Source organism: Emiliania huxleyi (assembly GCF_000372725.1).
Source record: "Emiliania huxleyi CCMP1516 chromosome Unknown EMIHUscaffold_196, whole genome shotgun sequence".
Lineage (NCBI taxonomy): Eukaryota > Haptophyta > Isochrysidales > Noelaerhabdaceae > Emiliania > Emiliania huxleyi.
In genome coordinates, this window is record NW_005200631.1 from 84,244 (window position 1) to 97,189 (window position 12,946).

At 63.3% G+C, this 12,946-nt stretch overlaps 4 protein-coding genes across 4 annotated transcripts; 2 read left to right on the plus strand and 2 right to left on the minus strand.

Moving 5' to 3' along the window:
* Positions 1-231: 231 nt before the first annotated feature.
* Positions 232-666, plus strand: EMIHUDRAFT_233699 (hypothetical protein; the record flags this gene model as incomplete). Its single annotated transcript, XM_005781996.1, has 1 exon — positions 232-666. The coding sequence occupies one exon, from the start codon at positions 232-234 to the stop codon at positions 664-666; it is 435 nt and encodes a 144-aa protein (XP_005782053.1).
* A 359-nt stretch (positions 667-1,025) lies between these two features.
* EMIHUDRAFT_233700 (hypothetical protein) lies at positions 1,026-2,875 on the minus strand (the record flags this gene model as incomplete). Its single annotated transcript, XM_005781997.1, has 5 exons — positions 1,026-1,411; positions 1,498-1,603; positions 2,059-2,136; positions 2,524-2,598; positions 2,678-2,875. The coding sequence occupies 5 exons, from the start codon at positions 2,873-2,875 to the stop codon at positions 1,026-1,028; spliced, it is 843 nt and encodes a 280-aa protein (XP_005782054.1).
* Positions 2,876-3,620: 745 nt separating this feature from the next.
* Positions 3,621-7,711, minus strand: EMIHUDRAFT_233701 (hypothetical protein; the record flags this gene model as incomplete). The annotated part of the gene is made up of 6 exons (XM_005781998.1): positions 3,621-3,764; positions 4,126-4,206; positions 6,768-6,872; positions 7,044-7,122; positions 7,320-7,517; positions 7,647-7,711. The coding sequence occupies 6 exons, from the start codon at positions 7,709-7,711 to the stop codon at positions 3,621-3,623; spliced, it is 672 nt and encodes a 223-aa protein (XP_005782055.1).
* A 1,607-nt stretch (positions 7,712-9,318) lies between these two features.
* EMIHUDRAFT_233702 (hypothetical protein) lies at positions 9,319-10,347 on the plus strand (the record flags this gene model as incomplete). The annotated part of the gene is made up of 3 exons (XM_005781999.1): positions 9,319-9,397; positions 9,625-10,095; positions 10,271-10,347. The coding sequence occupies 3 exons, from the start codon at positions 9,319-9,321 to the stop codon at positions 10,345-10,347; spliced, it is 627 nt and encodes a 208-aa protein (XP_005782056.1).
* Positions 10,348-12,946: the final 2,599 nt, after the last annotated feature.

Below are 12,946 nucleotides of genomic sequence, written 5' to 3' on the forward strand. Positions count from 1 at the left end.
CCCCCCCCCCCCCCCACACACACACACACACCGCCCCGGTCGCTCCAATCGAACCGGCGCACGCGCCTCCTCCACCTGCCCCCATCGAAAGCAACCCATCCCGACCACGCGAAGCAGCCCGAACCCAACAAGAACACAGCCGAGGCCTGGAGGCGCCAACAGAACACGCCCATTCAGGAGTCCGCCGAAGCCGCCGTGCCGCTCGTGGCGCCAGCAGCTGAGCCGATCGCTATGGACACGGCCAGTCTGGCGCACCTTCTCTATGTCGTCGGCTCCATGTGCCTCGGCGTCGGCCTTTGCGTCCTCGGCGTGCTTTGCTTCTTCTTGCCGCACACCGCCGCCGAGATGTACGGCCTCCCGCTGCAGGCGGAGTGCTCCGCCCCGGCGCGCCAGGACGAGGCGTGGGTGCTGGCGACTGGCTTCCGCGACCTCTTCCTCGGAATCATAACGCTTGCGCTCTACCTCACACAGCCGCAGGCGATGCGTGTCTTCCTGCCTTGCCTCGTGCCGCTGCCGCTGGCGGACGCGCTCCTCGCCCTGGCCTACCAGGCAGAGCCTCTCGCCGTGGCGACTCACCTCGGCGGCACATTCGGAGTGCTGGTCTTAGCGATCGCGGCGCGGTGCGACCCGGCGCTGGATTCCGCGGGCAAGGGCCGATCCGCGTGAGGCCGTTTTTTTGCCGTGTGCACAAAATGGGCGGTGTGCATCTGTGTTGCGGTGTCTGCATCTCTGGCGTTGACGGATTCTGCGGTTTTCCTCCACGGCTAGTGCTAGTCCCCCATCGGGAGGACGACCCCGGCTTAAAAATGCCGTAGCCGTAGCCCGTAGAGCGTAGTCCGCCGACCACACCCAGGACAAAGAAACCCTGCACAAAGATCGCACGGGCGGGGACCTGTTCCTTTTTACCCATCTCACAGTAGAGAGGTGTCCGTTTTTATTTATTTATCCACGGTGTGAGTATGTGTCCACAATTCTGAGGCGCTGCGGGTGTCCACCGCACGACATCACACGTAGTCATTCGATGTTCACGATGCAGTGGAGGACTGCCGAGGGCCCTCGGATCGCCTGGCCCCGAACGGCACCTTGTCCTTGACCGACTGCCAGTTGGAGCTCGACGCGGCCATGCTGCCACGCTGTGCCTGTGCCGTGTCGGCTTGGGCTCCGTCGTCCGAGCGTGGCACCAAGCTCCCGACGGACGCGGCGGTGAAGTCGGCGACGTCGCTCGGGTACTTTGCCTGCTGGCTCGCGAGGTGGGCGCCCGACTGGACGAGGCACGCCTTGATCCCGCACGAGTTGCCACCACGGATGTCGGTGTCGAACCGGTCGCCCACCATGCAGATTTTGGCGAGGTCGCCGTCGTGACCCTGCGCCTTGAGCATCCGGATGGCATGCTCAAACATAAAGACGTCGCCTGCGCTCGGCGCGGCGCCGACTCACGCCTGGTGTGGGGAAGGCAGGGGGCTGTTGCTGGGGGGATGGAGGCGTTCCGCTGCGCACCATGCGATCCGCCCTTGCCCGCGCACGCAGTCTGCTCGTCCTCGGCGGGCGCCATCAAAAACTTCATCATCGCCGCAAACATGCCAGGACCCGGGAGCGGGAAGACCTACGAATGTTTGGGCGATGAGGGGGCGGCCGCACGACTGCCCTCTTGGTGTCTGTGCGGTGCACGCCATGCCCGGGTATTCTGGGTCCTCGGACGGGTTGAATGCGTCGTCTGCAGTGTGGGTCGGGGGAGGGGTCGAGGCTGGCGGCGGTGGCGGGGGTGGGGGTGGCGGGGGTCGGCACGGGCTTACGCCTTGGGAGGTGTCCACTGAGGCGGCCGGCCAAAAGTCGACGGCGGTGGCGACGACGGCAGTTGCGATGAGGGTGACGGTGGGAGGGACTCCTCAGCACCACTGCTGCACTGCACAAAGAGGCCGTCGAGCCGCCCGTCGGCCGAAGGCTGCTGCGCGTCACCCGACGACGCAGCGCGACCTCGGGAAACAGCAGCTAGTGATGAAGCCGCGGGTGCGGCGCCAGTCGTCTCTCCCGCTGGGGAGGGCGTCTCCGCGGCCTCACCATTGAGCAGTGAAGCGTCGCTGCATTGCACAAAGAGGCCATCGAGTCGGCGGTCGGCCGGAGGTTCCGGCGCGCCTCCTGGAGGCGTGGAGCGATCAGGGAGGGCCAATCCCGAGGATAACGTCGCTGGCGAGCTGGCGAGCGCCCCACCCGGTTGGGGGCGCGTCGCGGCGGCCTCAGCATTGAGCAGTGAAGCGTCGCTGCATTGCACAAAGGTTGCTCCGGTCGGACGCAGCGGCGCGGCTTCCGTCGGGGCAGGGAAGGTGAAGGGTGCGGTAGGCGATGGGAGGCTGCTGAGGGGAGGGGGGTACCGAGGGTGGAGCGGTAGAGGTACGGCGGCGAGGGCGGCGGCGGCGGGGAGGTGCAGGAGAAGTAGTGCGGCAAGGAAGGGTGTCGGAGATGGCACTCCAGACGGGGCCAAGGCGGGCGGGCCGAGGCGGGCGGGGCTGGAGGGAGGCGTCACACCCAAGCAACCAGGTGGGTTGCGAGGGTGCGTGATCCGCCGCGCGCCTCGGGCGCGCGGCGCAGCGGCAGATCTGCCTGTTCCATCATGGAAAGCAGCGTCGCTGCTTGGCACAATGGAAAGAGCAGTTGGTCCGTCGTCGGCCGTGCCGGCGACCGTGGCCGGCGCAGTGGCGCCGGAGCGTGGACCGAGTGGCGCAGTCGCGCCAGTCGAGCCCTGGCCCGCAGGCTGGGGCTCGGACTGCCAGTCAGCGGTGCTGGTGGCAAAGGCGCTGCTTGGCACAAAGCAGCCCGCGCAAGCGAGCAAACTTCGTACCACTTGGACAGACGGGTCGGGCGGGTCCATGTCCTCCATGCTGCGGCGTCGGGTGGGCTTTAGCGCGATCCTCTGGGCGCAGGTACGTCGACGGCTCGCTGGCGCGTGGACAAGGGCGGAGGCCCCGGTATTGTTGTGAGTCGTGAAGGTGTGTGACCGTCAACACCCGCCCCGCGTACCCATATCGCGCTGGTGTCCCAGTCGTTGGTCGGGCTATGTTTCGCCTTCCCATCAATCAATCGTAAGATAAGCTAAGGCAAACTTCTCCAACAAACACACAAGCTGGTGGGCAAGGAAGGGGGGGGGGGGGGGGGGAATCCCTCGCAACTCCCCGTCTAGACGAAAGGGGCCCCCCGGGATTAAAAGTGCACGGCCCAATGCCCGTGGGTGAAGTGAGGTGTGTGTGTGTGTGTGTGTGTGTGTGGGTGTGTGTGTGTGTGTGTGTGTGTGTGTGTGTGTGTGTGTGTGTGTGTGTGTGTGTGTGTGTGTGTGTGTGTGTGTGTGTGTGTGTGTGTGTGTGTGTGTGTGTGTGTGTGTGTGTGTGTACTCAATACTCACACGACCCCTGACACCTAGTCAGTCACGTCACTGCCTGGTCACTGCCAATCCTCCGCCGCCGGTTCCTCACCTCCCCGCGCGTCGAAAGTTAAAACCCGTGGGAGCCCAGTACTAACGCCGTATCTTACTGCTGCTTTAGGACACTCGACTCCAACACCCCAGGGGGTGGCTCTCGGCCAAACCGGCGCTCTCACTGTCCTGCAGCTCTCTCGCTGCCGGCTGCTCTCTACCAGTACGCCCTCGGGCCCCACGTCCCGTTGGTCATCGCCACCCCGGGCGGCAGCAGCACGCCCGAGACCCACGGGCAGCCGTCGGCCATCGCCCGCTTGTGTCGTCGCAAGAAGGAGGGCCTCATCGGACCGGAGGTGGCCTGTTCACGGCTGCAGGCGTGAAGAGACGCCGTCCACAGCTGAGGGCCGCATCGCACCGCAGAGTGGCCGAAGCGGAGGGTGTCCGCATGTTGACCTGTTCACAGCTGCACGTGTGAAGAGGCGCCGTGTGCGTCTCGGGTCCGGGGCTGTGTTTTTGTGTGAAGAGACGCTGGAGGGGCGGCGGCGGCGGCGGAAGGGGGGGGGGGGTATCCTCACGGCAGCCTTAGGGGCGACTGCGGCAGCTCTCAATGCTGGGCACTCTCGGGTGATCTCGTTATCTCCGTCAATCCCGGGCAATCTCGGGCAATCTCGTGTATGCATTCCAATCTCGGCCAATCTCGTTCATGCTCGGGGACTCACCTCGGGCGACTGCGGCAGCTCCTGGTACTTGAGCCAGCAGTCGCCGAGCGAATGCTTGTGAGCGTCCGGCTCGAAGCATGCCTGCGACGCGTGATGCACCGAGCTCTGTCTGGTGCAGACTCCCCTGGGCGGGGGCTCTGCCCGCGTGTCGTGAGAACTCAATCTCGTGCGACCTCGTCCCGATCTCCCCGAACGGCTCGCCATCAAGGCTGGCCCCAAATCTCCCCACATCTCGAAGCCTAGGGAAGGAAGGCCCACACCCGAGGCGGACACAGGGAGTAAGGGCGTGGGGGTATGTGTGCATGGTCATGGGGCATGGGCCCTACTGCGAGGAGGGGGGGGGGGGGGGGGAAAAGGGGAAGGGGGGGGGAGGGGTACCGACCCCAAGTGAACCCACGGAAATCTTGGGGGACACATGCAGGGTCCCCCCCCTCTCAAGGAAAGGCTCCGTGCCGTGAGAAAACTGCAATCTCGATCTCGGGGGAGCTCGTTCCGATCTCGGGGGATCTCGACGCCCAAACCTGCCTCGAGGACCACGTCCAGGTGTTGCAGGGAAGGCCTACAGTCTGAGTACGCCAGCCTCGGTGCGGGAAGGCGGTGGTGTGCAGAGTCTCGCTCCCGCGTATCGTGTCTGCACACCACCGCCCCCATGTATTCGTGTCGCTCCCGCGGTGGTGTGCAGAGAACCGCGTGAATGCGAGCGGCACGAATACAGCAGCGACCGCTGAATACGGTCGAATGCGGCGGAGTGCGCGTCCTCTCGAGCGCTGGTTGGGAGACAAGCACAACACGTAGTCTTCGTCTTCTTGCGGCAGAGGCCCTTGAAGGGTAATCTCGGGTAATCTCGGGCAATAAAAAACAATCTCGGGTAATCTCGGGTAATCTAGGCGCAGGCCCTTGAAGGGTCCCCCCGAGAGGGGCCCACTGTAGTAATCTCGGGTAATCTCGGGTAATCTCGGGTAATCTAGGCGCCAGCCCTTGAAGGGTCCCCCCGTGAGGGGCCCTCTGTTGAAGGCGCGGCACGCCTAGATTACCCGAGATTACCCGAGATTACCCGAGATTGCCCGAGATTAGTTGAAGGCGCGGCACGCCTGGGCAAGGTGAGGTCAGGTGAGGTAAGCTAAGGTTCTCCACACACACACACGAGGTGGTGGGGCGAGGGGCCAATCTCTAGTCCCTCGCGACTCCACGTCCCGCCGACAGGAGCCCCACGGCAGAGAATTCGTGGTGCCGGGGCAGCAGTCGACGTGGGGTGTCGGCAAAGTACGGGTCAATCTCGCGCAATCTCGCGCAACCTCGCGCGATCTCGCGCGATCTCGCGCAATCTCGCGCACTCTCGCGCCTCCTCGCACGCATGCCAGCTCTGCTTCTTGTGGCCGATGCCCCACCGCACGCCCAGCCTAGTAGTTATTAATAGCCTAGAAGTTGTTAATCACGATTAATAGCCTAGAAGGTATTAATCACGATTAATAGCCTACAATCTCGGGCAACCTCGGTCAATCTCGGTGAATCTCGGGTAATCTCGCCCGTCGTAGTCCGCGGCGAGGTCGACGTGGCCGACGAGCTGCGTGCCTAATCTCGGGTAATCTCGGGTAATCTCGGGTGATCTCGGGCAATCTCGCGAGTTGACGTGGCCGACGAGCGGCGCGCCTAGATTACCCGAGATACCCCGAGATTGACCGAGATTGACCGAGATTACCCGACATCACCCGAGATCGCCCGAGATTGACCGAGATTACCCGAGATTGCCTACACAACCAACGAGAGGCGGCGAGAGGGTGGATCCGTCCAACCAAAGTTCAGAGCCGAGAGACTAGAGCCCAGCCGAGATCTAGCCGAGATCTAGCCGAGGTCCAGCCGAGATCTAGCCGAGATCTAGCCGAGATCTAGCCGAGGTCTAGCCGAGGTCTAGCCGAGGTCTAGCCGAGATCTAGCCGAGACTGGAGCCGAGGTCCAGCCGAGGTCCAGCCGAGGTCCAGCCGAGATCTAGCCGAGATCCAGCCGAGGTACAGCCGAGGTCTAGCCGAGGTCTAGCCGAGCTCTAGCCGAGGTCTAGCCGAGATCTAGCCGAGATCTAGGCGCGATCTAGGCGAGCGCCGGCCGCCAGCAGCTTCTCGTACAGCTTGGCCGTCGGCGACTGCTCCAGGCAGCCGGGGACGACCTTCGAGTACGCACCCGAGATTACCCGAGATTACCCGAGATTACCCGAGACTGCTCCAGGCAGCCGGGGACGACCTTCGAGTACGCACCCACGGCCGGCGACCCGCAGGCACGCGACGTGTTGCAGACGTCCTTAGAGATGCAGCCTACGACGAGTCGCGAGATACAATCTCCGAAGTAGAATCTCCGAGATTACAATCTCCAGCTGGAGATGCAGCCTACGATGAGTCGCGAGATACAATCTCCGAGGTACAATCTCCGAGATTACAATCTCCAGCTGGAGGTGCAGCCTACGATGTGTCGACTCGGCGCGCATTGCCGCAATAATCAGGCATGGCTTCTGCTCCCGCCCTTGCATCGGCAAGCCTATAAGTTGGTCCCCGCATCGCCGCGATTCGACCCAGCTTTCTGCACACGTCCTTACTTTGCAGCCTATAAGTCGATCCCCGCGTTGCCGCGATTCGACCAAGCTTTCTGCACACGTCCTTTATTTTGCAGCCCGAGTAGACAGCGGGAGGGACACAGTCGGCACACGGCTTGACCTCGAGGTTGACGCCGCTGTGCCACGGGACGGCGGGGCTGCCGGCCTGTTCACAGCAGGAGCTGTGAACAGGCTGGTGCTGTTGCGCCACAATGGAGCGCTGCCGGCCTGTTCAGAACAGAACAGGCGCTGTGCAGAGGCTGGCGCCACTGGGCCACGGAGAACGGCAGCGCTGCCGGCCTGTTCACGGCAGGTGCTGTGCAGAGGCTGGCGCCACTGTGCCACGGAGAACGGCGGCGCTGCCGGCCTGCGCGACACGCGCGACCGATTTGCGGAGGTCGTCTGCGCTCTGGTGCCTACGTGCTGCAACACACCGACATCGGGGCGAGGTACCGGACTGTGCAGTGTGTTGAGAGCACCGCGTGGATAGAAAACACGAATACAGTGAATACAGTAGCATGCGACTGAATACAGCGAATATGCGTCCTTTCGAGCGCTGGTTGGAATGCAAGAGACGTATTCCGCTTCTAAGCTCTGGTGCTTGAGCCAGCACTCCTTGGAGATTGGGTGCCACACCCACGCGTTGCACTGCGCGCCACCGCCCACGTCGAGCGAAGGCTCGTACTCGCGGCACGAGCGGCAGCAGTCGGCGGCCGTCGGCTGGTCATTGTCGCCGCCGGCCTGCACCAGCGAGCCCCAGAGCTCGAGGTGCTCCCTCCCGCTGCAGTCGGCCGCCACGGAGGAGGAGGCGCTCGAGGTGGCTGGGCCGGGGGCGGCGGGACTGGGCGGAGGAGGCGACGCAGAGGGCGGCGGCTGCGAATGCACTGATGGCGGCGATGATGATGCAACGCGCAGCCGGCGCCTCGGAGGGTCTCTGTACGTAAGGACATTGAGCACAAACACGAGCAGAGGGACGGCGGTGAATACGTACACTGCGCTGCGCATGTATGTGCGCACGACTGCGGCGCCCGGCCACCCAGCAAAAAAAGAATTTCACGCCAAAAATAATTCTTTTAGGCATCGAGTCCCTTTAATTTAGAGAGAGAGAGATTTTTAGCAATACCAAACAACTCTAACACCCGAAAAGCTCACGCGAACATATATTATCCTGCTCGGCCGGCCTGCATCGCTGTGCACGCCCTGCTGCGCTGCTGGTGCTGCTCCCACCCTCGCGCTGCCTGCAAGATAGTGTCCGACTTCGCCGCGCAGCCTGCGACACTATCTTGCCTCCAAAGGGCTCTACACCGCTCTGACGGCATGAGGTCCTCACAACCAGAGGCCCTCACAGCCAAGGTCTTCACAGCCAGAGGTCCTCACGGCCAGAGAGAGGTCCTCACGGCCAGAGAGAGGCCCTAACGGCGTCGAAAAGGCGGTCGCTCGCGTGCTCAAAGGAGGTGAGGGCCAGCGTCGGCGCCTGTTGATTCGTGCGTGCCCTGCCCCTCCTCGAGGACGGAGGCAGGGTAGTGTGTCCGGGCTTCCCCTTTGCTTGCGAGAGATTTATCTTGGCGTGGGCAATGAGAGGAGAAGTCCTGAGGGTTTGGGAAGATAGTTGTGCATGAGGCAACGGGTGGATCGCCGTGCATTCTCTCCTGGTTCTTCATCTTCTCACCACCATCTCGTTGTCTGTGTGTTCGCGCCTTCCCGGATAGGCGTTAGCAAGTTTGGCCTCGTTGCCTGCAACGTGAGTTGTTGAATGAGTAAGGGGTGTGTGTGCGGGTTGTTGGCTGACACCCAAGAGATGATGCGAGCCCCCACCACAGGAGTCGACTCCCACTCCGGCGCCCGCCCCACCCCACAGGTTAGGTTAGGTGGAAAGGTGAAGAACAGTCTAGCTTCACCTCCCTACCTACCTCACCACAAATGCTCTCCCTACTTGACAAGTCAAGCTAATGCCTGGAAAGAAAGAGGTCGACGGCTGTCAGGATACCCACCTCACGCCTGCGAGAGGTCCTCACGCCGGGCGAGAGGTCCTCACGGTTCGTGGTTGCTCGTCTTGCGCGCCCCTTCCCTACGCTGGCGGCCCGCCCCGGGTCGCGAGACGAGACATCACCCCGCCCGTGGCAGATCGTGATCGAGCAGCAGTCAACATACCATGCACAAAAGCCTCACCCATCCGGTTATGTATAGTGGTTCTCTCTGATGGACGGACCTTTCACCCAGTTTTTTTCTTTTTGAGCTAGACTTCGTTGTTAATGAAACAAGCGAAGGGACACACACCAGACATTTTTTTTATTTAATACGTGCGTGTGCCGACCGGAGTTTTTGTGTGTTGTCAGCCGCCTCTGGACGTCAGGCCGCTAGGGCGTTGTTGGCGACGTGCTGGAAGTGGCGCCCCGAGACCTGTTCGATCCCCTTGTAGTATTTTTTTTTTTTGAGCTAGACTTCGTTGTTAATAGGAACAAGCGAAGGCACACACGACATGACGCCAAACACACGATTGCACGCACCGCACCGCACCTCGCACCCGCACCCGCCGCCCCCCCGACCCCCGCCCCGCCTAGGTGGGAAAGAGATGAGGAGATGGGACAGCAAAGGAGGAACCCCAAACACGTATGGGAGGTTTCATTGATGCGCCACGCTGCCCGGCGTTTCTCACTTTCCGGGACAGCCCCGCCCTTGTGAGGCAGGAAAGTGACGGCTACCCCGTACGCCCTGGTGCTGCTACCCCAACGCCGACCGCCCATTCCCCCCTCCTCGTTCCCCCCTCGGCGAGCCGATGATCGTCGAGCTTCTGTCCTGCGCGCCCCCGAGCCCCCCCCCCCCCCCATTTTTTTTTGCTTTTATTTCGGCCGGTTTGCTTGCACTGCTCTCTCCTCTGCGTCCGCTGCCGGGATCCTTCGCGAGCCCCGACGGCACAGGGCGCCTCGGAGGCTCTTTCGCGCTCGACGGCGCCGACCTGAGCAGCGGAGGCCTGTCCGGCACGAGATGGACACTCTCGCTTGATGTCGGCGCTGAGCGTGGCACGTGGATGCCGCCGACCTGGGGCAGGAGCGGAGCCCGCGCCACGCCTCGCGTCCGCGTCGAGTTTGCAGAAGACGGCGAGCTGCGCATCCTCGAGACTGGTCCGTACGACCGCGTCACTGTTAGCTGGGCAGGCGCCGGCCGCTGGACGCAGCCGGCGGGTCGCGAGAAGGCAGAGTTCTGGCTGCCGCACACGGGCCTCGCCAGGGACGATGTTGTGCTCGAGGCAGGCAGGCTGCACTTCTCTGCGCCGGCGTGGGGCGCGCAGCTGAGCCGACGGGGCGGGACCACCATTCTAGATGCATGCCAGCTAGCGGTTTCCGACGAGCACGCAGAGCCATTGCCTTCTGGCTTCACGCGGTGCTCTGGTTGCATTGCACGATGGCGTATGCTCACACCCCTTGGCGTGCTGACAACGCAGGCTCACCATCAGGCAATCCAAGCTGGGGTGGATACCCTTTCTGCCGACGCTGCCAGGCACCTGACTGCTCGAGGAGGCGGCTGGAGCGTACTCCAGGAACCTTCTCTGAACCTTCCTTGTAGGGACGGAGGGCTCGTTCATCGTGGGCACCTTCCGGGCGGCCCGGCTGGAGGAGGATGATGGGCCGCTGGGGGCCTGACGAGGCCTCTGGGACGTGGGCGCTGTTCCATGCGCGCAACGCACATCCACAAGTAAGTACTCTACGGCTTGTGTCGTTGTGCACGTTTCAGCCGTTTCGGCATGTTCACATGATGCATGGGTTGTGCGCTATACGTTGCGCCGTTTGTGAGAAAGAAATGGGTGCAAAAAGTCCACGTTCGCGCGCCGCTGCCGGCGGGCGATGGGCGCGCGATGCAAAGTCTTGATGGGCAAGCCGCTGCAAGTGGATCAAGCAAGTATAGCAAGTACTCTCGCGGCGAACGAGGCGGGGCGCAAGTCATCGCGCCTCTAGCCACTGCCACGCGTCACTCCTCCTCGAACGTCTTTGAGGCGATGCCCTGGCCCAAGCTGGAGATGTAGAGCGTGCTCTCGTACCACTGCGCGACGCCGCCGGACATCGCACTGTAGTCGCCCGACTCGTCGGTCCACGTGTCGCCGTCATCTCGGCTCACCCACACAAACAGCTGGCCCGCGACGCCGGAGAGGGCGAGCGTCTTGCCCGACCACGAGTACTCGGCGGTGAGCTGCCGGCGGGCGACGCTCGCGAGGCTCTCCATGCGCCGCCACGAGGCGCCGCCGTCGTTGGTGCGCAGGGGCACGTCGCCGTCGCGCAGGACGATCTGGTAAGGTAAGGTAAGGTAAAGGTCAGGTAAACTCCTCCACAAGGTGGTGGGGCAAGGGCGAGGCTAGTCCCTCGCGTCTCCACGTCTAGACGACAGGAACCGCACGGCAGTCAAAGTGCAAGGCCCGGCGCGCGTGGGTGAGCGGTGTGTGTGTGTGTGTGTGTGTGTGTGTGTGTGTGTGTGTGTGTGTGTGTGTGTGTGTGTGTGTGTGTGTGTGTGTGTGTGTGTGTGTGTGTGTGTGTGTGTGTGTGTGTGTGTGTGTGTGTGTGTGTGTGTGTGTGTGTGTGTGTGTGTGTGTGTGTGTGTGTGTGTGTGTGTGTGCGTGGTGCGTGCGTGCGTGCGTGCGTGTGTGTGTGTGTGTGTGTGTGTGTGTGTGCGTGTGCGACCTGGTGCGTGCGAATACGGCGCGAGGGCGTGAGTGACTATCTCGTTCCGCGCATCGGCAGCATCGCGTGGATGCAAGGGCTACGCATGCACGAATGCAGTGAGCGGTAATGCGGCGGTCTGGATGCCGCATCTGGGCGCAGGGACCATCGTCCTCGAGTCCCTCACAACCAGCTGGCGGAAGCGGCCGGTGAGGCCCGGTGCCTTCCAGCAGGGAGACCAGCTCTCCGCGTGGTCGGCGCTGTGCGAGATGCAGCTGCCGCCGCTTATCACGTAGATCGTATCGGTGGTTGGATCGGCGACGAGGCCTGCCGACGCCCTGCAGGAACGGCGGTAGCCGCACCCACGACCAGTTGGCACCAAAGTTCGAGGCTTTGCGATTTTGGGGAAAGGCCCAAAAGCCGGGGTAACCACGTCACGCGCCTGGCCGGTCCGGTGATCCGCACGGCGTCAGGGGGGTTGGAAGACGGTGTCTTGCAGAGTCATCGGAGCACCGCGTGGATACGAGGGCACAGCGAATACAGTATAGCGAAGGCAGGGGAATACCCACCCTCTCGAAATCGCCACTCTCACGGTGACTTGGGCTCGGCAGCTCGTCAACCCTCAGCCGGTCCCGCGGCCGAGAGAGCCCGATGAGTTCGGCGCGGTCTCTCGAGCGCAAGTTTGAATACACGGGTGTGTTTATCAGCTAGGCCCGCGCGCCGAGCGGCCGGTGCCGGTGCCGGTCACGTCCAAGGCCATGGAGGTGATCTCGAGCTGGGAACGGCCCGCGAAGCCCAACTTTCGCCCCACCGAGTTCCTACGTGCTGAATACGTCAGCCTCGGGGCGGGAAGACGGTGGTGTGCAGTGTCTTCAGAGCACCGCGTGAGTACGAGGCGCTGCGAGTGCTGTGAATACAGCGGAAGGCAGCCGAATACAGTTGAATGCGTGTCCTCTCGAGCGCTGGTTGGAAGACACGAACCCGTCTAGGACACCTCGAGATATGGGGAGATATGGCGGAGATATTCCGCTTCTAGGCCGTGGTTCCACTCGGAGCACGTAGCGTTGTACTCGAGCTGGCCCTGCCTCCACAGCTTGTGGCTCCAGTCGTCCTCGTCCTCGCCCACGCCGCCGCCGCCCTCGCCGCCGCCGCCCTCGCCGCCGCCCTCGCCGCCGCCCTCGCCGCCGCCCTCGCCGTCCCCGCCGCCCGCGCCGTCATGGCCGATTGGCGGGAGGGCGGGGCGCGCTCTCCGCACAAAGCTCACGGCGCCCTCGCGGTGCCTCAGTGAGCCCGCCGCGCACAGGGTGCAGGAGCCGTCCGTCGCGCCTAATTAACTACTTATTCATAAGTAATTAACTAATTAGTAGAGCAGGCCGCAGCAGCTGTCTTTCGCGCCTCGCCAGACCGCCGCGGCGCCTGCGCACAGCGGGAGGCGTGGAGGCGGAACAAAGGCGAGGTAGAGGCAGGGCAGAGGCGAGAGGCCGTGAGGCGTACACACCAGGAGCCTCCAACGGCGTGCAGCCATCTCTCGGCCTTCTCCCGGCTGTATCTCGCCTGCATCTCGACTATACCCCGGCGATCCGACGCCTGC